The sequence below is a fragment of the Phytophthora cinnamomi genome (genome assembly GCF_018691715.1).
Source record: "Phytophthora cinnamomi strain GKB4 chromosome Unknown Contig7, whole genome shotgun sequence".
Classification (NCBI taxonomy): domain Eukaryota; phylum Oomycota; class Peronosporomycetes; order Peronosporales; family Peronosporaceae; genus Phytophthora; species Phytophthora cinnamomi.
The window spans coordinates 1,095,433-1,116,250 of record NW_027150940.1 but is presented as its reverse complement, the minus strand read 5'-3'; the positions used below and the strand labels follow the sequence as shown (position 1 = coordinate 1,116,250).

At 57.5% G+C, this 20,818-nt stretch overlaps 8 protein-coding genes across 8 annotated transcripts; 4 read left to right on the top strand and 4 right to left on the bottom strand.

Moving 5' to 3' along the window:
- Positions 1 to 742: 742 nt before the first annotated feature.
- Positions 743 to 2,890, top strand: IUM83_11132 (Transcription initiation factor TFIID, subunit TAF5; the record flags this gene model as incomplete). The annotated part of the gene is made up of 6 exons (XM_067935675.1): positions 743 to 844; positions 925 to 996; positions 1,070 to 2,091; positions 2,159 to 2,246; positions 2,317 to 2,753; positions 2,878 to 2,890. 6 exons carry the CDS (start codon positions 743 to 745, stop codon positions 2,888 to 2,890), a joined length of 1,734 nt encoding a protein of 577 aa, XP_067798921.1.
- Positions 2,891 to 3,186: 296 nt separating this feature from the next.
- On the top strand, positions 3,187 to 6,386 carry IUM83_11131 (Transcription initiation factor TFIID, subunit TAF5; the record flags this gene model as incomplete). Its single annotated transcript, XM_067935674.1, has 6 exons — positions 3,187 to 3,576; positions 3,649 to 3,696; positions 3,770 to 3,826; positions 3,888 to 4,051; positions 4,133 to 6,170; positions 6,243 to 6,386. The coding sequence occupies 6 exons, from the start codon at positions 3,187 to 3,189 to the stop codon at positions 6,384 to 6,386; spliced, it is 2,841 nt and encodes a 946-aa protein (XP_067798894.1).
- A 30-nt stretch (positions 6,387 to 6,416) lies between these two features.
- On the bottom strand, positions 6,417 to 7,421 carry IUM83_11130 (Phosphatidylinositol class b; the record flags this gene model as incomplete). Its single annotated transcript, XM_067935673.1, has 1 exon — positions 6,417 to 7,421. The coding sequence occupies one exon, from the start codon at positions 7,419 to 7,421 to the stop codon at positions 6,417 to 6,419; it is 1,005 nt and encodes a 334-aa protein (XP_067798893.1).
- A 673-nt stretch (positions 7,422 to 8,094) lies between these two features.
- On the bottom strand, positions 8,095 to 9,527 carry IUM83_11129 (uncharacterized protein; the record flags this gene model as incomplete). Its single annotated transcript, XM_067935672.1, has 4 exons — positions 8,095 to 8,396; positions 8,478 to 8,541; positions 8,609 to 9,234; positions 9,323 to 9,527. 4 exons carry the CDS (start codon positions 9,525 to 9,527, stop codon positions 8,095 to 8,097), a joined length of 1,197 nt encoding a protein of 398 aa, XP_067798769.1.
- A 778-nt stretch (positions 9,528 to 10,305) lies between these two features.
- On the top strand, positions 10,306 to 11,864 carry IUM83_11128 (Protein phosphatase 2A regulatory B subunit; the record flags this gene model as incomplete). The annotated part of the gene is made up of 2 exons (XM_067935671.1): positions 10,306 to 10,634; positions 10,712 to 11,864. The coding sequence occupies 2 exons, from the start codon at positions 10,306 to 10,308 to the stop codon at positions 11,862 to 11,864; spliced, it is 1,482 nt and encodes a 493-aa protein (XP_067798807.1).
- Positions 11,865 to 12,611: 747 nt separating this feature from the next.
- IUM83_11127 (ribosomal protein S18) lies at positions 12,612 to 13,941 on the top strand (the record flags this gene model as incomplete). The annotated part of the gene is made up of 4 exons (XM_067935670.1): positions 12,612 to 12,654; positions 12,753 to 12,899; positions 13,030 to 13,447; positions 13,530 to 13,941. 4 exons carry the CDS (start codon positions 12,612 to 12,614, stop codon positions 13,939 to 13,941), a joined length of 1,020 nt encoding a protein of 339 aa, XP_067798866.1.
- Positions 13,942 to 14,599: 658 nt separating this feature from the next.
- IUM83_11126 (ATP synthase subunit beta, mitochondrial) lies at positions 14,600 to 16,195 on the bottom strand (the record flags this gene model as incomplete). Its single annotated transcript, XM_067935669.1, has 2 exons — positions 14,600 to 15,802; positions 15,902 to 16,195. 2 exons carry the CDS (start codon positions 16,193 to 16,195, stop codon positions 14,600 to 14,602), a joined length of 1,497 nt encoding a protein of 498 aa, XP_067798867.1.
- A 1,573-nt stretch (positions 16,196 to 17,768) lies between these two features.
- IUM83_11125 (Serine/threonine protein phosphatase 2A) lies at positions 17,769 to 19,650 on the bottom strand (the record flags this gene model as incomplete). Its single annotated transcript, XM_067935668.1, has 7 exons — positions 17,769 to 17,847; positions 17,969 to 18,318; positions 18,403 to 18,537; positions 18,624 to 18,702; positions 18,804 to 18,943; positions 19,041 to 19,237; positions 19,323 to 19,650. 7 exons carry the CDS (start codon positions 19,648 to 19,650, stop codon positions 17,769 to 17,771), a joined length of 1,308 nt encoding a protein of 435 aa, XP_067798808.1.
- Positions 19,651 to 20,818: the final 1,168 nt, after the last annotated feature.

Below are 20,818 nucleotides of genomic sequence, written 5' to 3'. Positions count from 1 at the left end.
TACAGCTTTGCCCAGCATTTCTCGAAGCAACTTGAACAAGCTCACTTCCAAATGCTGGGCTCGGGCGATAGCTGAATCTTCATGTGTCGACAAAATCGCTGCGAATGAGGCGATGCTAGCTTTCAAGAACAGCGCAAACGCTAGGCATCTCCACTGCTCTGTCGGACGCACGGCCAACTCCAGAAGCTTTACTCTCACACCCGAAGCATCCAGATCTCCACGGTCGCCGCTCAAACAAGCATGCGTTAGTGTCCTAACTGCAGCGTTAGTGAGTAGCCCGGCGTACTCTTGTTCCCGAAGAGAGAGCGTCACCGTATCACTGCGTTCGTACAGGTCATGAAGTTCGCGAAAAATCTCTTCTAGCTCATCCCATGTCGGGTTTTGTAGCTTTTGGTTGTTCGCAGCTGGCGACTTCGCTATCCCCATCGATACTTCTTTGGTTTGAGAATGAAGAGCTTGCTCTGTTGCTGCCAGTTCACGAGCCAAATCGTGGAAGTTGGTCACAGCGAGAGTTTGGCCTTCGAGCCCTTGTCGTCGACTCTTGACAGGTTGAGACCGAGCACCTGATCGACCGATACATCCATTGCAGCGTCGAAAGAGACGGAAGAGCAGGTCGTCCGAGTCGTCTTCGTGCAGCACCATGGCGTCGAAGAGGCGGTGATCGAACTGAGGGGATGGATGGCTCGCTAAAAACGATAGTAGTGCTGCTGTCGTTTCACGATCCAAGAAGTTCGTGTGTGCAATGGACGCCGACACCACTGCGGTGGTCTCTGCTCGCGAGTGTGATGCATTAAAAGACGAAGATGTGACGCCGCTGCCAGGGTCCAAACCCCACGTCGTGTTTGTACGAGCTTGGATTTGCCATCTTGTCGATGAAAAAGCTTGACGATGTTGTATTGTATTGTTCTGGTTGCGCTTTTGCAGAGACTTCGACGAGATGAAGATGAGAACGTGCCGTGGATTGTTGAGCTGGTGTTTCTGCTTTTCAACGCGCAGGTAAAAGACACACAAGGTTGTATTTTGTCAACGATACGTTCGCTGACATTGTGGATGTGGTTCGGTCATTTAGGGCGATGTCTTGCAAGTTGTGCGCGGTGCCAGGTCTCCGGACGCTTCGTCAAGCAGCCACCATACTAGCAGAAGTCACAGCGCCACGTTCTTTGGTGAGGACAATCTCCGAGCCGCACGAGCCAAGTCGAAGGAGGCTAGCGAGCGAGAGGTTGTGCGGTTCTCCTTGGCCAAGCTGCACCCATACGTGGAAGTCGTGGGCTGCTTGGTCACTTACGCAGAAGACGAGATCGCTCGATGTCCGCAGCTGAACGCGTTCTCGCTCACGTGCGACTTGCACGCCGTCGACAACGCCCAAGCTGAAGCAGACGCTCAAGCTCTTGCTGCCGGTGGCAAGAGGTTTGTCTTCAATGCCGGTGATCGAACTCATTTACTCGGGCTCTCTCACGATCCAAAATCTGTGCGACGACAAATCGGCAAACAGCCCAACGTAGTGGTGCTGTGCAAATTCTTCCGACGTCACGGTGACCACCACGATTGGGCTTTCCACGCTGCAACCGACGACCGCAGCAACGTTGTCGTTCGCAGCGCTGTGACAGCGTCACTGGTCGAGGCGATGCAAGTTTTCCTGCTTGACCTCATGCCCGACATCAAAATCCCGAATCGCAACCCGCTTTCGAGTGTGTCAGGAATCTGCGCTGCGCTAAGTTGCAACGAATTTCTCGGCATCGAGAAACACTTTCCTGATGACGGTCTTCTCAAAGTCGACTTCGCGCGGCTTCTGCTGTGGGAATTGATGCGCTCTCGACCGAGTCTGATGCAGCATCTCGGCCGCGCGACTGCTCTAGTCGGTCTGTTGTTTGAGATGTTCGAGCAGATCGACATCAACGGCGATGCAGTCGTGGACTGGGAGGAGTTCACCTCCTTTTGCGTTGCAATTGGAATGGTAGCTACGCGAATACCCCACGACGACAACGACAACGACCATGACCAAGCGCAAACGCATGGAGACCCTCACGATGCTCCTCCACGATCTATGATCGTCTATCGTCAAGAACCTCTGAGCAGCGGGACTGCGGCACGGTGAGGTGTTTACATTGCACAACAATTAGTTCTGTACTTCTCACTACTCGTATTATCCGTCATATAGGACTTTTCCTTACCAGGTGAGCAAGCTCAAGACTTTCCCACAACTCAAGCGTCTTGCAGTAATTGAACACAAGTCTCCGCGAATTCTAGTAGGTGACATTTGGTACTCAAGTGTGTACTGATGCAGCAGCTCACAGATTCTTTGCTATTGCTGCGCAGATGTTCGACCTCGATATGAACTTCCTGCACGAACTCAACTGCAGCGAAAAGCTGGCCGCGGAAAAGAAAGCGGGCGAGAAACAACAGGACGTGTTTGACTCTCTCGAAGTTCTCGACGCGGAGCACGTGCCGTCTCGAAATGCGCTAGCCATTGCTAGCAGCGACCTGTGCATTTCGCTGTGGTCGATTATCGACGCCACCGTTGGCTCCTACGTCTTCAACGGGAAGTTAGTTGGTCGCTTCCCCGCGCTTTTCGTCAAGTGGTGTCCCCCACCACTCAAACGATTGTTTGTTGCTGGTGGCTCGACCGAGCAGGTGCAGCTTTGGGACCTCGAGGTGCCCATGCATGCAGGTGCTGCACCGCCACCCCCACCGATGCTTCTCCCACGACATCACACTGAGCGATTAGCGGCTTGTCTAGACCTCCCCGAGACTCCGTACGTTGCCACAGCATCGTTTGATCACACGATCACTGTCTGGGAGACTGTAGCAGGCGCCAATTCGTCCGTGGGAGGCCCGTCCGCAGTGCTAACAGTCTCATTCGTACTCCGTGGCCACCAGCAAGCCGTTTTGACACTCGATTCCGCCCACACGTTGCTGCTCAGCTCTGGGTTTGAGTACCAAGCTTACTGCTGGGGAATTCCAGGTAGAACACTCAAGACGAAACTGGGAGGTCATCACCACTGTCTAATGGGGGCCAAGTTCGTGTCGGCGTCTACATCCGGGCCGTGTCTGGCGGTGACAGGGGATCAAAGTGGCCATTTCAAGCTTTGGGACATAACGCGATGTGCCAAGGGATTCACTGGAAACCACCTAGCAATGATGCTGCAGACATTTGAGCTCCACACGCCAAACTTGTGTCGCTTTCGGATGTTCATGACCTCAACGAACGGAACGGGGGGCATTGGTACTGAGAAAGCCCACGAACCTCACCATGACTCTGGAGCAAACATAACTTCGGAGAGTCCAGCGTGCGATATCATCACTGGAAACTTACGTTTGTACCGCTTCAGTGCCGTGACGCAGTCGCTCGGCCAAGAGGAGGCAACCGTGGACGACTCGCCTGGATTGGCCCCCACGCGGTTCGTGGTGTTCAACACTGTAGCCAACACGTTTGTCGGCGTAGTCGAGAACCGCATCACGGTGTGGGGCGCCAACTCGGGTGCGAAAATCGAGGAACCTGTCTCGGTCCGAGACGCTGAAGTCTGCGCTATCGCATTCGATAGTCCTCGCGAACGAAAACTTTTCGTTGCAACTAATGTGCGTGTGTGACCGCATGTGATGATGAAGATGCGTGATGACTAACTAGCGTTGTGTGGTTTTCGATGACAGGATGGTGCAATTCGACTGTACAACCCCGTAACTGGGGCTTTGCTGCAGGTGAAACACAGTTCATCAGCGTGCCATCTCCTTGAACGCTGGTATCTAACTCGCGTTGTTTAATTGCTGCAAGAAAACAATGGTGCACGACGGCACCGTTACCTCGCTCGTGTTCTGCTCTCACGCTAACGTAAGCTTCGTGTCTTGCTCATAATGTGAAACCCGGCTCAATTTCTCACAACTTGGTTTAGTGCTTAGTATCAACTGGCGACGATCGAATGATCTGCGTCTTGGATTCCCCACCAGGGAAGTCAAACCTAGAAGTTATGCACTTCGTGGAGGAGGCCCACAAGTCGACTATCACGTGCTGTACGTGCTCACCGCCGCCACTGTCAAACGAGGTGCATACCACGAGGTTCGTCGCTACAGCAGACGATGCTGGCGGGGTGCAAGTCTATGATCTTCGTCGTATCACGCTACTATTTCGTTGCGCTAGCGTACACACTCGAGAGATCCGAGCGCTACACTTCCCAGCTGCGACGCCCGGTTTGCTCGTTTCTGCCGACGTGGTGGGGACCATCTTCATCTGGCCGACGATCGGAGTTCGCAGCAGTACAGTTCACCCTCTTATGCGGCTCGTTATGCAAGAGTCAACCCCGTCGAGGTCTGTACAAAGTAAAATCGAGCTGGATGGCGTCACGTCCATTTGCTCGACCAGCATTTCTCAAGATGCGAATGCAGCTACACACCCTGCGATGCTGTACATCGGCATCGAATCCGGGCAGATTTTCGCCTGGGACCTCCGCTCATTCGTCGCGAGTACTCATCCAGACAATCAACCAACTAGACGCTCAGCGATTCTTCGTCGTCGATCATCAAATTCTCAAGCCAGCGTGAGCAGTGACATCCAAGCGATTGAAGGCGGAATCGCTAGTCGGCGGACGTCAGCAGCCCAGGGACCAGCAGCGCTCCCAGTGGTGGCGTCGACAAAGTCCTGGATGGCACACCTTGCCGGTGTGCTGTCATTGCAGAGCGTGCCCTGGCCTGGTGAACTACTTTCGTTAGGCGCTGACGGTGTGGTGAAGATCTGGGATAACACTGCAACATGCGTCGGACACATCTTGACTACAGGAGAGCAGTCGTCTGCGTCTGCATCAGCGTGGAAATTTGGACGACGTGATCACACTGTCGGCGGAGACCAAAAGGAGCAATTCGAACGCATCGCTCGCGAAGTTATCACCAAGCACCAGCGCCGCCTGAAGAAGGAGCTGCATCGACAGCGCAAAACAGGGCAGCAACAGCAACAACCTCAAAGCGATCAAGTAGTTCCTGATACTTCACTCTCGACTCCATCGTCGCTGTTGGAGTCGGAATCACCGTCGAAAATGCCGTCGGGAACAGAAGCTCCATTGTTTCCAGACGCGTCAACGGCGTTGACCCACGCTGCTAACGTCTTGCTATCACAAGCACCGTTCTCAGTGACGTCGGTGACGTCGGGGATTCAACAGGGGGTCTTTGGTCCCGAAGAAGCACAACATCTCCGTGGCATCGCGAAGAACTCGACTGCGTTGCTCGCGGATGTCGCCGACAAGAAGAAGCGTATAGCTGCTCTAGCTCCGCTGTTCTCCACGCCGGAAGAAATGTGGCGTGCGCGAGCTAAAGCCAAGTCGAAGGCTCGTGCAATGATGAACAACGGTCCACCCACCCCGGAGGTTCCATCAGCAGCGTCGAAAACGTTGACGAACTATCCTTTGGAGCTCGAGCGTCGTGCTGCTGCTATGACTAAAGTTTCAGTCGGAGCCTTGCGAAAGCTGGATGTAGAACCTTCACAGTTCTTGCTCGACAAATTGCAAGATGAAGCCTCATCATTGAGCAAACCTGTCAAATCTACACCAAAGAAGCGGCTGCAGCGCGCATCGATGGAGTCAACTGGTTTGGACATCAAAATGGACGCGAGTGTTGTCATACTCGCTCGAAATGTGTCTTTGCCGAAGCTGACTCCGCCCTCATCAGTGTACGAACTCGATGGGATGGCTCTAGCCTCGAGTGCATCGGCACCAGCACTACAACCTTCACCAGCTCCAGCAGAATCCGAATCACCAAGCCCGGAGAAGTTGCGTCGCAGCAGCAACATCGCGCGCAAGCTCAAACTGTGCCAGAAGATCGTCGCAAATGTCTGCCTCATGAATTCCAAACCCAAGGTGTCTAAGGAGACTGAAGACCACCGCCATCCAGTGTCTCCGACTTCCAGTATGCGCCATACGCCCTCTACACCAGCACTATCTCCGGGGAAGAACCCGTTCGGACCTCATTACACTGTGAAGCAGGTCGAACAGCTCGCCATAGGCCTCGCACGACTCGATGAGGACGGCTCGGGTGACCTGAATCAACAGGAGTGGGCACAGTTGGTGAGGTTCTGCGGTCTCGAAGGCAGCGACCGCAGGAACAGCGCTACCAGCGTCGAAAACCTCTTCTACTCCATCGACAAAGACTCGAACGGCACCATTAGTCTGCGCGAGCTGCTTCCTACGCTGGTAAGTCGAACTATGTGTATTGTATTATCTTGTTTAGAGTTCTCAATGGTGCTAACCACCTTCATGCCGCAGTTCCGCCATGCTTCGCCCGAGCAGCTTCAGCAGATGCGTGCGCTCATTCAAGCCCGCATGAAGGTGCTGCAGTCACGACGGAGCACACTTAGAAGGAGCAGTTCGGCTCTCATGGACGGTGGCGCCAATTCACCACACCTTTAAAAGCTGGTACCGTGTCGAGGAATACCATTTTCACTGCATCAAGGCGGTGGACGCAGCGATGCAGTCCGGTGATTCCGCCACGAGGGTCCCAATGGGGACTCGGTGCAGCTCCCCCGCCGCGTCGTGCACCAACACGGGCACGTCGAGGAAGCCGAACTCGAAGAAATAGGCCCGTGCACGGGCGAACGGCGCGTGGAGGATGCCGAACTGGTCCACCTGCATGAGGAATTCGGGCTTGACCTGCTTGTTGTGCTGCTGCTTGTCCTCCACGAACGGGATGAGCTTGGAGATGGCGTCCAGCGAGCTGCCGTACTCGAGCGTCTTGTGCTGCCACGTGACGCGCACGTCCCCGTCCGAGAATTTCGTGCCGGCCGCGTACCTCAACGGGAACAGGTCGTCTCGCGCGTCCTTCTCGGTTGCATCCAGTGCTTTCAAGTACACGTCCTGCTCGTCGGGGGTCATGCGGGACAGCTGCGTCTTGACGAACGGGGTCACCGCTTCCTCCCCCTCTTGCGGCTGCAGCTTTGACTCTGCGATGGCGGCGAATTGCGAGCAGAACGCTCGAGCGAAGGGCAACACCTGCGCGCGCGGCAGTCGGTCGTACAGTGACGGGAACGGGTAGAGCTCCTTCAGCGTGGTGACACAAGGGCGGCAGTTCTTGGCCCGTGACACGAACGGAGTCTCCGCAGTGACGAGCGGACTGGACAGCAGGAACTCGCGGCACAGCGTGCCGGGTGTCAAGCATTGCGGCGAGTCCGACACGATGTAGATCGCGCGGACTCTCTTGACCGGCAGCAGCTGCAATTGCGCCATGGCCGCGCGCTCGGCGCACGTGGCGCCGCCGATGTTGGCGCACTCGGCGTTGGCCCCCACCACGAACTTGTCGGCGGTCTGGCCGTCCAGCGCTTCGTACGAGAAGAGCGCGAGCACGCGGAAGTTGGAGAGCAACGGTGAGCGGGTGAAGTGCTTGTCGCGACGAGCTTCCAGCAGCGACAGGAAGTGCTCGTCCTCGGGGGTGAGCTCTGCTTCACGCATGGATGGAGTGGTGAGCGGTTTCGAGGAGGTCTTGGAGAGACGCGGAGGAATGGGAAGTGGCCGAGTTGTGGACGAATGCAATTGAGTTGTGGTGGTGGTGTGCACGGAGAGGAAGACGCCGGTAAGCATTGCGGCGTTGACGCATCGGCGGCGGTGAATGCATGGAGCGGACGTGCATAGATACGACTGGAAGTTGAAGCTGACGTCCTGCAGACGAATAGAGCCACTTCGACGACTAAGCACCACGCCCGACGTGCGGGTGATTGCGAAGGCACTTAGGCGGATAGGCGGATGAGAGTCTGCAATTAGGAGGGGGCGAGGTGGTGAGGGCGAGGATGAGCGTGAGGATGGTACGGGATGGCTTGTTGGTGCCGAGGAAGAAGGGATGCACGCCCATGCGTGGTGGCGTTTGTGCACAATAGACGAGGTGCGGTTGAAGCGTGGGCTTCAACGGCAAGTTGTAATCTGCGACGTCGAGCGCGGCGAGCGACGACCTCCACGTGGGCCACATGCAACGTGGAGGCAGGCTGGTATTCGTGGTTTGGCCGGAACATGCAAAGTCGCGTAGGTGTTGGTTGACTCCAAGCACATGACGGACCGATGCATGAAAGCTTTACATTGTTTTCGTTCGTATTCGAATCTCCGGTGAGCATTTGACCTGCAGAGCACGACTTCATCCTCCGTAAAAGTGGTGGAGCAAGCTCTTTCTAGTGGATTCGAGGAACTGTGCAACGCCCGCTTGGCTGTCGTCTGGGCTGGGAGAGGTGCTAGACGCAGCCAGCGCCACGACAACAGAATCGGCAGCTCCTTCCCCGCCGAGCATCGTCACCTGCAAGTCGCTCATGCAGTTCGTCAAGAAGAACGCGGCGGTGAACTGCAGCCGCAGCACCATGATACGCAGAGGAGACTGCGCGTCCAACTGCTCCTGCAGCATAAAGAACGCCTGCGAGAAGTCCACGGCATCAAACTCTAACACTGCAACAGAATAAGCAAGGCGAGGGGTTAGCCGTACTAAATACACTCCATCAAAGTTTGACGCAGTACAAGCCCGCTTACCTATCACGTGGCGACGCAGCTCCGCAACAAACTCCTTCCGCCTCCTCCACTGCTGCATCAACATCTACACAAAACTCATCAGCAACATACAAACCTCACCACTAAAAACCTAACCGAATACGATAACGTACCTTTTTGCACGAGGCGACCAACTCAACTGAAGATTGCGCCTTGCTCGACGGCGAAGTCTGCGTCACTTGACGCGACAGCAACATCCTCGACGGCCACTCGACAAAAAGCGGCCACTCGCCGTCCTCCTCGTTCTCTAACGGATACCCGATGAAAATCATCACTCCGTCCGTTGCGACCGGGAAATTGGGGGCTTGAAACCCGTCCGGGGTGAAAGCCAGCTCCGGGTCTTCCGCCTCCAACAACTTGTTCGGTTCCCACTGAGGTTCTTCTCCCAGCAACGGCAGTGCGAAAAGCACGTAGCTCCCAGTGCTGGAGCTGGTTAACACCACCAACTCCAGGTCGGGGTGGTGCTGCAGCATCTCGTACTCGAATTTCGCCCGCTGTGATCTCGCAATCACTTGCACTTGCACCTCCTGAAACGCGGCAACAAGTTGCGTCACCACTTCTTTCAGCGTTGCAGTCAACTCGTCGCCGGTCAACGTTGGCAACTCATCCCCCCTGGAGGAGGACACTTTTATCCCTAGCGACTTGACTTGCTGCAACTTCCTTATCGCCTCGCCAGTTGGCGGCGCGCCAAGTGCAACATCGTTTAGAGACTCGTGCAGATGTGCACTCGTTGCCTTCACTGCCAATATTGGAAATCGGATGAATTAAATTACGTTGACAATATTATTGGCCTTTCCATTGTGTTGCAGTGCATGTTGCATTTGCACCTTGGCGGAAGCAGGTGTCTCTGCTCGTCCAGATGTCCACGCGCGCTGCCAGCCAAGCGTTGCGCGCGTACAGAACCTCCACGAAGCCCGCAAACAGCGGCGCCCTGTCGCCCGTCCTGGCGGTGCTGGGAGCTGCGGCTGCTGGACCCACGAACTCGGCCACCCGCACGCAGCGCCGGCAGCGCCGCGACAGCTCCCGCTCCATAAAACCCGTAAATCGGCGTCTAAATAGCCCCTTCGATTGCTATTTCCTGTTCTCAACCAGGTGGTGAGAATCCCCTAGCCCTCTCATCACACTTGGGTTTTGTATGGCGGCAAACACCTGTACTGTGTAGTTGCGCAATCTAGACGTCGCGACATGCAATACCGTTGAAAGCTTTATACGATATCAGTAGACGTTTCTATATACTACACCTATTCGGTCTGTTATCAATTGTCGCAGTGTATTCATTCGTGTGGTGTTCACTGCTAGTACCAGGAGGGGGAAAGGGGGGAGGAAAAGGAAGGAAAGAAAACGCGACTGAGAGACCGCGAGGGAAGCCAGCGGACGGCCACCAGCAGCACGCAGTCGCCAAGCAGCCAGTCAGCCCCCCGCGCAGCCTAGGCGCCAGCAGCTCCTTCTCTCAGCGTACGTGTATGTGTGTAGTGTCTCTCAGAGGGTCGGTTGCGGCTCCGTCGGCCTCACGGCCAGTCGGCCCGTCCGTCCTCTTTTCGAGCCCCCCTCTCGCTTTAAGTGGTGCTAAACGTTTACGCACGGCAACACGAGAGTGTCTAGCCGGGTTTTGCCAAAAGTGACTTTGCCATTCTCACCCACTTTCCCTCTCTCCTCGTTGCCTCGCTGCAGTGCGTCGACCAACCTGATTTGGGTTTTTTAATCCGCCGCTGGGTGAAAGAGAGAGAGAGAGAGAGAGAGAGCGAGTGAGTGACTTAAAACCCACCCCCTCCCTTCGAGCGAGACGAGAACGCTGGCGGGTAACTAAGCGATGAAGGGGATGTTGCAAACGGTGAAACGGAAGCTTAGCAACAACGGAGAGCACCTCGGGGTCGCCTCCCCCGACCGAATGGACGTGGACAAGGGCGCCAACGGCGTGGGCGCCGGCTCGCCCGTGGGCGAAGTGGCGCGCTCGGACGTGTCGCTGCCCAAGCGCGAGCGCCGCCGCTCCTTCATGGCGCGCAACCAGAAGATCCAGGCGCTCAAGGACCTGCCGCACCTCAAGGACACGTCGCTGCAGCGGCGGGAGGCGCTGTTCCAGCAGAAGCTCGAGCTCTGCTCCGTCATCTTCAATTTCGACGACCCCACCTCGGACAAGCGGTACGGATTTTTGGGTTTTATCGAAAAACAATCGTGGGTTTTATCTGACGCTGAAAGGGGGGGGTCTTACTTTGCAGGGGCAAGGACCTGAAGCGCCAGACGCTGCTGGAGCTGGTAGACTACGTGAACAACCCCGGCGGCCAGAAGATCTTCACGGAGACGCTCATGCCCGACATCATGGCCATGGTGTCGGTCAACATCTGCCGCGCGCTGCCCCCGCAGACGGAGGACTTCGACCCGGAGGAGGACGAGCCCGTGCTGGAAGCCTCGTGGCCACACCTTCAAGTGGTGTATGAGTTTTTCCTGCGCTTCATCGTGTCGGGCGAGGTGAACGCCAAGGTGGCCAAGAAGTACGTGGACCAGAAGTTCTGCCTGGCCGTCATCGACCTGTTCGACAGCGAGGACCCGCGCGAGCGGGATTACCTCAAGACCATCCTGCACCGCATCTACGGCAAGTTTATGTCGCACCGGTCCTTCATCCGCAAGGCCATCAGCAACGTGTTCTACCGGTTCGTGTACGAGACGGAGAGGCACAACGGCGTCGGAGAGCTCCTGGAGATCCTGGGCAGTATCATCAACGGCTTCGCCATGCCGCTCAAGGCCGAGCACTTGCAGTTCCTCGTGCGCGCGCTTGTGCCGCTGCACAAGCCCAAGTGCGTATCAATGTACCACCAGCAGCTTTCCTATTGCATCACGCAGTACGTAGAAAAGGACCCGGAGACAGCAGTGCCCATTATTCAGGGCATCATCAAGTTCTGGCCGTGGTCGTGCTCGTCCAAGCAGGTCATCTTCCTGAACGAGCTGGAGGAGATTCTGGAGCTTATGGGCAGCGAGCAGTTGCAGCAGGTGCACAAGCCGCTGTTCAACGGCCTGGCCAAGTGGCTCGGCAGCCAGCACTTCCAGGTTTCGGAGCGGTCGCTATTCCTGTGGAACAACGAGCACCTCGTGAACAACGGGTGCTTGAGCAAGCAGCACGCGCACTTGATTCTGCCGGTGATTTACGGACCCCTCCATAGAAACTCGCTTGGACACTGGAACACTACTGTCGAAGGACTCGCTCAGAACGTGTTGAAGCTCTACATGGACTACGACATGGCTCTTTATGACCAGTGTGCAAAGGAGTACTCTTTGAAGGAGCAAGCTATGGCCGACGTGAAGGACAAAGAGCAGGAGAAGTGGCGGAAAATAGAGTCGATGGCAGCATCGAAGGCTCCATCGTCAACGGCCTAGTTGCGTCTTTTTACAGAGCAGATCGCGGCGAGCCCCTTTGGACGAGCTTGCCTGCGAACACTATAGCAGCGAGAATGATAACGAGTTGGACCAAGCGGGCAGGCATGGAGAAGGCAGACGGTTGGTGGAGCAATTGAGATTGCAGTAGCGAGAGAGAGGAGGAGAGGGACGACGGGATGGCGGGACCAAAAGGAGGCTGGGCTTCGCTGTTTCTGCTGTGACCGGGTGACGCTCGCGCTGCAAAGTCTGGCGGATCCGGCGCGGTGGCGACGTGTGTGGCTCTGTTCTCTGCTTGCGACGAACCCATCACAGCAGCACTCCTCGCGCAGAGCGCGGGAGAACAGCAGCACATGAGAGGAGGTGGCAGGCAGATAGGTTTTCATGAACGGCGATTGCATTTAGATGACGGACTGCAGGGTTTGCAGCCACGCGCGAGCGCAAATCAGGCGGAGTGCAGCGTGTCTGGGTTTCTTTTCGTTCGCTCTGGGACGTAGTGGTGCTGGTTATTAGGGGGCAAGCAGGAAGAGAAAAGCAAGCATGTCAATCAAAAAGGTGCAACTTCAACCAGGGTGTACAGATGGTGTGTCGTTTGCGTAATTGAACACAAGTATGCAGTATTGGAGGCCCTCTCTACACGCATGGATGTATTTCACCCAATCGGCGCGCCCGAGCCCAACAGCTCCGCTGTCAACCACAGAAGCAAACCCCCGGGCATCGAGCGGTGGAGGAGCAGCGAGAGTCGTCAAGATGGTGCGGGTGTGGCTTCGTCCCTGCGCGTCCGCGATCGCTGGTGGGTGTTGCCGGTGCTAAAGTTTAGGCTAGTGCTAAACTCCCTAACCTGATTTCTCTCCACGCCTCTCTATCTGTGCGTCGTATCCACCCCATCAGCGCTCGGTCGCCGTGCCGGCCCCGGCGCCAAGTCCGCCGTGCTGCGCGCGCAGCTGCCGCGCTCAATGGCCATGTACAACGACTCGCTGTCTGCCATTGGCTGCGTGCGCTCGCTGAGCACCAAGGGCAAGGACGACGGCAAGAAGGGTGCGTGTCTCTATCTCTCTCTAACCAGTTTAGGCTAGTGTTAACCTCGGCAACCCCAATGGTTAGCACTAGCCTAAACCATTTAGAAAAAAAAAATAGTGCTAACTGTTGCCTCGGTATAATGTTTCAGAGTTCAAGAAGAAGTCGACGTTCGACAAGGTGGAGGCCGACGAGGACCCGACCGACCTGCCCGACGAGGTCAAGTACCTGAGCCAGCAGCTGGACGAGGAGGACCTCAAGTTCGCCGAGGAGATCGACGACGGCGATGACGACGATGACGACGATGAAGACGCCGAGCTGAGCCCCGCCGAGTGGGCCAAGAAGTTCGAGCGAGAGGTGGCCGAGTGGGACCAGGAGGAGAACGACGGCGACTACGACGACGAGGAGGGCGTGGCCCTGGGCGGCCACTCGGGCGACGTGGACGACGACCGCCTCTACGTGGAGATGCCCGGCTACGACGCGTCGCTGAGCCTGGCCGAGAGCCAGATCGGTGTCAACGAGGACGAGAGCGTGCCCGACCCATTCCAGCACTGGCAGCAGGGCTGGGCGTAAGTCGGCGTTGCTATCCGTTGCATTCTGCTGGAGCCTTGGTGACTTACGTGTATTCCTTTTTGCCTTTTCCGTCGACAGGATGTCGCCCGAGATGCTCAACTGGATGCTGCCGGCCGAGAAGAGGAAGCCCTTCCGGAAGGACAAGACCAAGCCGTGGAAGTACTTCGTGGCCGCCAACCACCAGGACGTCGTGGAGCTGGCGCTGGACGTGGACCTGCTGCGGCTCTTCATCTCGCCTACGGGCCGCATCCGCCCGCGCCGGTTCACTGGGCTCACGGCCAAGCAGCAGCGCAAGCTGGCCCAGGCCATCAAGATCTCGCGTCAGCTGGCATTGCTGCCCTACCTGTCGCGGTACCCGGAGCCCACGCCCGAGCAGTGGAAGGCTATTGACGACGAAATCATCGCGGCCGCGGAGCTTGAGGAAGACGAGGACATTGTGGACGATGACGACGAAGACGAGGACTTCGATGAGGACTTCGAATATGATTAGAAAATAGAAGAGAGGGGCGTGGCCGCCAAGGACTGTCCTCCGTGTGCGCCGCAATCGTGATCGTCATAAATCGAGAAACAGCAAAAGACGCGAGCATTCTTCGGGTCTCTGCTGACTTCGGTTTGTTGTGCGTGTTCGCCGCTGGCAAGTGTATGTTAACTGGAACCTCCGTTTCGATGCGTCTCGACAAGTGCTCGGGCTGGTTGTTATCAGAAAAGCGTGACGACACCACGGGACTGCAACACGACTCTGTGCAGCAGCTCACCGACTTGGTTTCGACGGTCCGCCTTGGCCACACGTGTCGAGCGCAGATCGACAAGTTTTCAAGTGCCCAAGTATAATACATGTACTCTTGATTTGAGCGCAGTGCTCAAGACTTGAGAACTTCTCGCCTCCACGCTGGAAATGCAGAAGCAAACAAGGCAAGTGTTTGAGATATGTTTTTCATTGCTTTATGGGAAGATGGAGCTCGTACACATCACGTCGAAATGAATGAGAGGCAGATACAAAGAAAGCTAGTCCAATTACAAACCCTGAGGCCTGCTTGAGTACTTTGTTGTTGCTTTTTCAATTTCCGGTCTCACGTGCCACTAGACGCCGCTTTCTTCCGTTGGAGGAGTTGGGGTTGCTTTCCGCTCTGCATTTCGAACCGAGTAACTTATTCGTCAAGCTCGGCCGCCAGCTCAGCAGCCTTCGCCTTCACCTCCTCGATGCCGCCGACCATGTAGAAGGCAGCCTCCGGAAGGTCGTCGTAGTTACCGGCGATGATGTCCTTGAACGACGAGATCGTGTCCGCGAGCGGCACGAACTTGCCGGCCTTGCCCGTGAACACCTCAGCCACGTGCAGCGGCTGCGACATGAACTTCTGCACCTTACGGGCGCGGGCCACGGTGAGCTTGTCGTCCTCGGACAGCTCATCCATACCCAGAATGGCGATAATGTCCTGCAGACCCTTGTAGTCCTGCAGCAGCTTCTGGGTGGCACGGGCCACGTCGTAGTGCTCCTGGCCGATAATGCGCGGGTCGAGCATACGCGACTTGGAGTCGAGGGGGTCCACGGCCGGGTAGATACCCAGCTCGGAAATCTGACGCGACAGCACGGTCGTGGCGTCCAGGTGGGAGAACGTGGTGGCCGGGGCCGGGTCCGTCAGGTCATCGGCGGGCACGTAGATGGCCTGCACCGAGGTAATGGAGCCCTTCTTGGTCGAGGTAATACGCTCCTGCAGAGCACCCAGGTCCGTGGCCAGCGTCGGCTGGTAGCCCACAGCGGACGGGATGCGGCCCAGCAGGGCCGACACCTCCGAGCACGCCTGCGTGAAGCGGAAGATGTTGTCGACGAAGAGCAGCACGTCCTGGCCCTCCACGTCACGGAAGTACTCGGCCACGGTGAGGCCGGTAAGGCCGACACGGGCACGGGCTCCAGGGGGCTCGTTCATCTGGCCGTACACCAGGGCGGCCTTGGAGCCGGTGGTCGTGCCGTCCTCGTTGATCTTGATCACGCCCGACTCGATCATCTCATAGTACAGGTCGTTGCCCTCGCGGGTGCGCTCGCCCACGCCGGCGAACACCGAGACACCGCCGTGGTTGTTGGCCACGTTGTTAATGAGCTCCATGATGACCACCGTCTTGCCGACGCCGGCGCCGCCGAACAGGCCGATCTTGCCGCCCTTGGCGTACGGGGCCAGCAGGTCCACGACCTTCATGCCCGTCACCAGGATCTCGGCGCCCGAGCCCTGCTCCGTCAGCAGCGGGGCCGACGTGTGGATGGGCGCGTGGCGCTTGGCGTTGATGGGGCCGCGCTCGTCCACGGACTCGCCGATCACGTTCATGATGCGGCCGAGCGTCTCCGGGCCCACGGGGACCTAAACACGAAAGAAAAAGTACCCAAAAATAAGAAAAATGGGGTTTCTCTTTCTATTGCTATGCGTTCTAAAAAATAAGATTAAGGATCTGGCACGTACCATGATGGGGTTGCCCGTGTCGACGCACTCCTGGCCGCGCACGAGGCCGTCCGTGCCCTCCATGGCGATGGTGCGGACCGTGTTCTCGCCCAGGTGCTGGGCGACCTCGAGCACGATGCGCGTGTTGTCCTGGGTCTTGATCTCCAGGGCGTTCAGGATGGGCGGCAGGTTGTCCTTGAACTGGACGTCCACGACGGCGCCAATGATCTGCGTGATCTGGCCCACCGAGCCCGAGGCCTTCTTGGCGTCGGTCGCGAACGAGCGCGCGCCGGCGCGCACCACACGAGACAGCATCTTTTCTTCCTTAGGTCGTCTGCGGCCGAAAGCGGAAATGAACCAAAGAGCCCTCAGCCGCACGCCGGGGGGGCGATCCGCCCCCGGGGGAGCCAATGAGGACCACACACGCCCACTCACTTGCGCTTTGTATGCGGACAGAGTTAAAGACGCTGATTGGTTTCAAAATCAGAACGGCGTCTGATTGGTCGGATGGGGTGGTATACCGGTGTAGATACCGGTTGGGACCTGTTCGATAGAGTTAGTTAGGCGCTTAACGAGCTTAACTGACACGGTCGTGCCTTCAACCAACGCGGCCGCGCCTGCGACGTGTGCGGCTGGAAATGCCCCGAAGGGAGGGGGGCAATGACGTCGATCGGCAGCAGCAGCGCAATGCCACAAACATCACAGCCCCGGGGCTCGAGATGATGTGGTTGTGTCGCTGTTGCTGCTACTTCTGCTGTTCCGGCGGTTGCCCCTGCGCACAATCATGGCTAGGGGCGTCGTCTCCAGCGGCGTAGCTTTCCAGTTGGGCAATGATCGCCATGATCCTCGTAAGCGTGTCGTGGTCATCCGTAGCGGTGGTGTTCGGCGAAATGCCTCGCCCCGGGTGTCTCGACATCGCCAGCTGCAACGCCAACAGCAGTGTTGGGGTCCGGGTTGTCGGGCACAGCATCCCTGCGACGAGCACGTTGAGCTCTCAGAGCCACACTGGAGCGTCTCGTATTCATCATAGCTGTATGCCGCCTAGTGTTGTCGGAGACGTAATGACTGACGCGTAGCTTGGGTTGCCGGCCGACGCTGAGGCGCGTGGTCTTGTGTCTCGACCTCAACTTCCGTCCCGCAATTGCCATCCACTCGGACATCTCGCCCGGCTATCAAACCCGCCCTCGCATTTTGAGCCGTGTTCAACCTAGTGATTTCTTCGAGCCATGCAGCACACGTTTGGTTGAAATCCTAGAACGTTTGGCAGCACGCTCCGGGAATGTCCTACTGCTCGCCTGCTCCTTGGTCCGGGAATGCCAGACTGAGCAGGCAAGTAGTAGATACACGGACCTTAGCGACCCAGACATTCCGTCGATATGATGTGCGGTGCTGCCAGTATCTGCAGCTCTCTCCACTTGTCCGAGGCTCTCCAAACCCACGCAACGCACTGCGCAGGTTGAACACTTGCATTTCCTTCACAATAAAAAAAAAACTATTGATACCAGCGGCTCGAGGTGTTGATACGTGCAGTGGCACCTCGGGGCGCCATGCAAAAATGCAAAAAAGACAAGAGATAGAAACATGCAAAACGCGGCGCGCGCACAAGACAAAAGCGGCGGGCGAGGGGCGAGAGCGAGCAGCTTGCACTGGGGCGTCCGTCCGTCATCCGCGGTCAGCCAGTCCTGGCCGACCTGCCTATCATCTACCTGAGCCGGTGGGGGGATATGCCGGCCGTGTGCGAATCGGACGGATACCTTGTTCACTCGCTGCATCGCTCCGCCGCCTCGCGCCGCCGTCCTCCGCAGTCGGGTGTGGTGGCGTGGCTGTATCGCGTTATTTGTAGCTGTCATCGTTCGGTGGCGGCAGCGACGGACTCGGTGCGCATCTGTCACATTGGCTCCTGCGCCTGCAAGCGGTGTTCTAAGGCTGCCCACTTGAGTTGGCGCTGCTCCGTTGTTTGCTGCGCTCTGTAAAAACGAAGACATGCACAGAGAAACACCGTCAGCGACACAGCTCGGGGGGTTTGTTAAACGGGAGTGTAGACGTGCAAGAGCAGGGCTCGCACGCGCTGCATGCATGAATGCTCACCTTCCTTCGCGCTCCTCGAACTGCGCGGAGCACTGGTCGAAGAGCTGCGAGTCCATTTCCATAAAGAGCTTGAGCACGTTGTACGTCAACGTCTGCACGGTGCTGTGCCAGTGGTTCTCGCAGTTGCGGTACAGCGCGCCGAAGATCAGCGGCAGGATCTCGGCCCGCCGCGCACTCACGAGCCGCACCAGTGCCTCGTTATTCCATAAATATAAGGCGCGCTGAGAGACCTGGAAGTGGCTGCTGCATACGGCTTGCGATATCCGCAGGAACAGCGGCCGCATCACTGCCGCGAACTGCTCCATCTGAATCATTTCGATGATTTCCTCGAGCTCATTCAGGAACAGGATCTAGGGCACCAAGCACGCAAAACTCACGTTAGTGACCACCTCCAACAAACTGGATGACAGGCGTCCACCGGCCGCAGATGATACCTCTTTAGCGCTTGCAGTCACCGGCCAGTACTTGAGCAGCCCCCTGATGATCGGCTCCGCGGTCTGCGGGTCCTTTTCCACGAACTGCGTGGTGCAGTAAGCCAGTTGCTGGTGGAACATGGCTAGATTTCCTGCCTGCTCGCCCCGATCGCACGCATACACCAAGTCAACAGATTAGATATCTCTTCGTCGCTGTAATATGCTTCGCAACTTATACGAACCGTGTGAAGCGGGATCAGCGCACGCTCCAGGAAGTTCTGGTGCTCCGGCTTTAGCGGCAGTGCGAATCCATTGATAATACTGCACCCGCACCAGCAGTCAAGACGCAGATGGTCCGTTATTCGCCCATCACAGCATAACTCTGCATAACGCAACCCCAAAAGAGAGAAGCGCAGACACACCTTCCTAAGATCTCCAGCAGCTCGCCCACGCCCTGCAGCGACTCCGTCTCGTACACGAACGTGTAGAACATGTCGTTCATGGAGCGGCGGATGAAGGAACGCAGCGCCATCGACTTGCCGTAGATGCGGTGCAGAATCGTCTGCAAAAAAATACAAAAAAAATAATTGTCCACAACCAGCAATCCACCAACAAAGTGAGCGATCCATCCACCACCCAACTCCTCCCACCCCGCGCACCTTGAGGTAATCCCTCTCCCTGGGGTCTTCCGAGTCGAAGAGGTTGAGCAGCTTGATCATGAACTTCTTGCTGAAGTACTCCTTGGCCGTCCTCGAGTCCACCTCCTTGGACAGCACGAAGCGCAGCAGGATCTCGTACACCAGCTGCATGTGCGGCCAGGACGGCTCCAGCATCGGCTCGTCGTCCTCCGGCGCCGCTGCAGCACGCCCCAAAACAGCGTCACATCAGGGGGGGGGGGGGCAAAGGAAGGGGGGGGGACGGAGTATCTATCTATCTAGCACCTTCCACGTTGCCATTGGCGTTGACGGTCGTGGGGTTGGAGCTGCGCCCCAGGTGGCGGAAGATGTTGGCGCCCACGCACTCCAGCAGGTCGGCCACCACCGACGGGTCCCAGGCCACCTTGCCCGCCGAGATGTACTCGACGATCTGCAGCAGCGCGTTGCGCTTGGCCTCCTTCTCGCGCACCTGCTTGCGCATGTCGCTGAAGTCGTACAGCGCGCAGCAGAGCTTGAGCTTCTGGCGGAACAGCCGCATGCGCTCGCTCGGGGGCACGTCCTCCAGCGCCGGCAGCTCGCCCAGCTTCATCGCGCCGTTGGCCGCGGACGTCATGGGCGATCGATCGGTCTCCTCGTCGTCGTAGCAGCACACACCGGCTTTCGATACCGGTAGGGGCTCGCGAGGATAAGGCGCGTGTGGACCACGCAAGTGTACCACTAGTGTACCATTTCGGAGGGTGCAATACAGAGCGTCAGTTAAACCGTCATGGTGACGCTGGCGGTGCCACTGGATTGGCACTTGAGCAGCTCGCGACGTTGGGGACCCACAAGTTGCAGTGAACGACGTCGCGACGTTGCTCAGAGAGCGTCGCTGGAAGATTGAGCGTGTCCAACGACCTCAAGCCGCGCTCCGACCGAACGGCAGCACTGTCCACGTGTGAGGCGGAAGACATGCGGCCGCCTCCTTTGCGCAGCCGGTCGGCGCGAGGCGGCCTGTTGCGTGTTTGAGTGCATGCAGAGCTGGTCATCGCCCTTTTGACAAGAGTCTGGCATGGTGCTGCTTAGTCATTCCGGTAGCTGGCCACGTGTCGATTGTTGATGCTTCAACAACTGCCCGCGCCGTTATTGGAGCTTGTGGCCACCTCCTGCTGCCTGGCGCACGACCAGCCTGGTGCACGATTCTGTATGGTCTTCTTATCGGAGACCGTCGAAGTGAGCTCGTGCTTGCCACGAGCGTTAGCGCACGTCAGCGCTGAGAGCCGGGTGATGGCTACGGCGAGCGCTCGCGCACCATGCAACGCTTCGAGCTTGCGCAGCAATTGATACTGACTGGTCCATTTGACTGGAGAGGAGCGCGCGGTCCAGCGGTGATGAGGCTGACCAAGATCCCGCCCAAGCCCCCACATCCTGCTATTGCTCGCAGCTTGTCGAGGCCCGACCGGAATGGAGCTTTGTAACACCGGACATCGCTGTCTACAGCGCTTGCTTGGTGCTTGGGCTGGCGGTGCCGCCCTGACTACGATAATTACCAACACGATTATAATTCGGTGCTGCGATCCGGATGTCGAAGTTGTTCTCTCCGTCTGTTTGGCCAATAATTCCGGTTTCGCTAGATACATGTAGACCTGGCGGTGCAGCGCGCGCCAGAGCACGTCGCACGCGCCCAGCAACTGCGACGCGACCGCATGGCGTGCAGCAGTCGGCGCTCGGCCAGGTGGTTGGCTCTGCAAAGAGAACACGCTGGTTGCACCTGCTTCGGAGAAATCGCTGCAATGCCTATG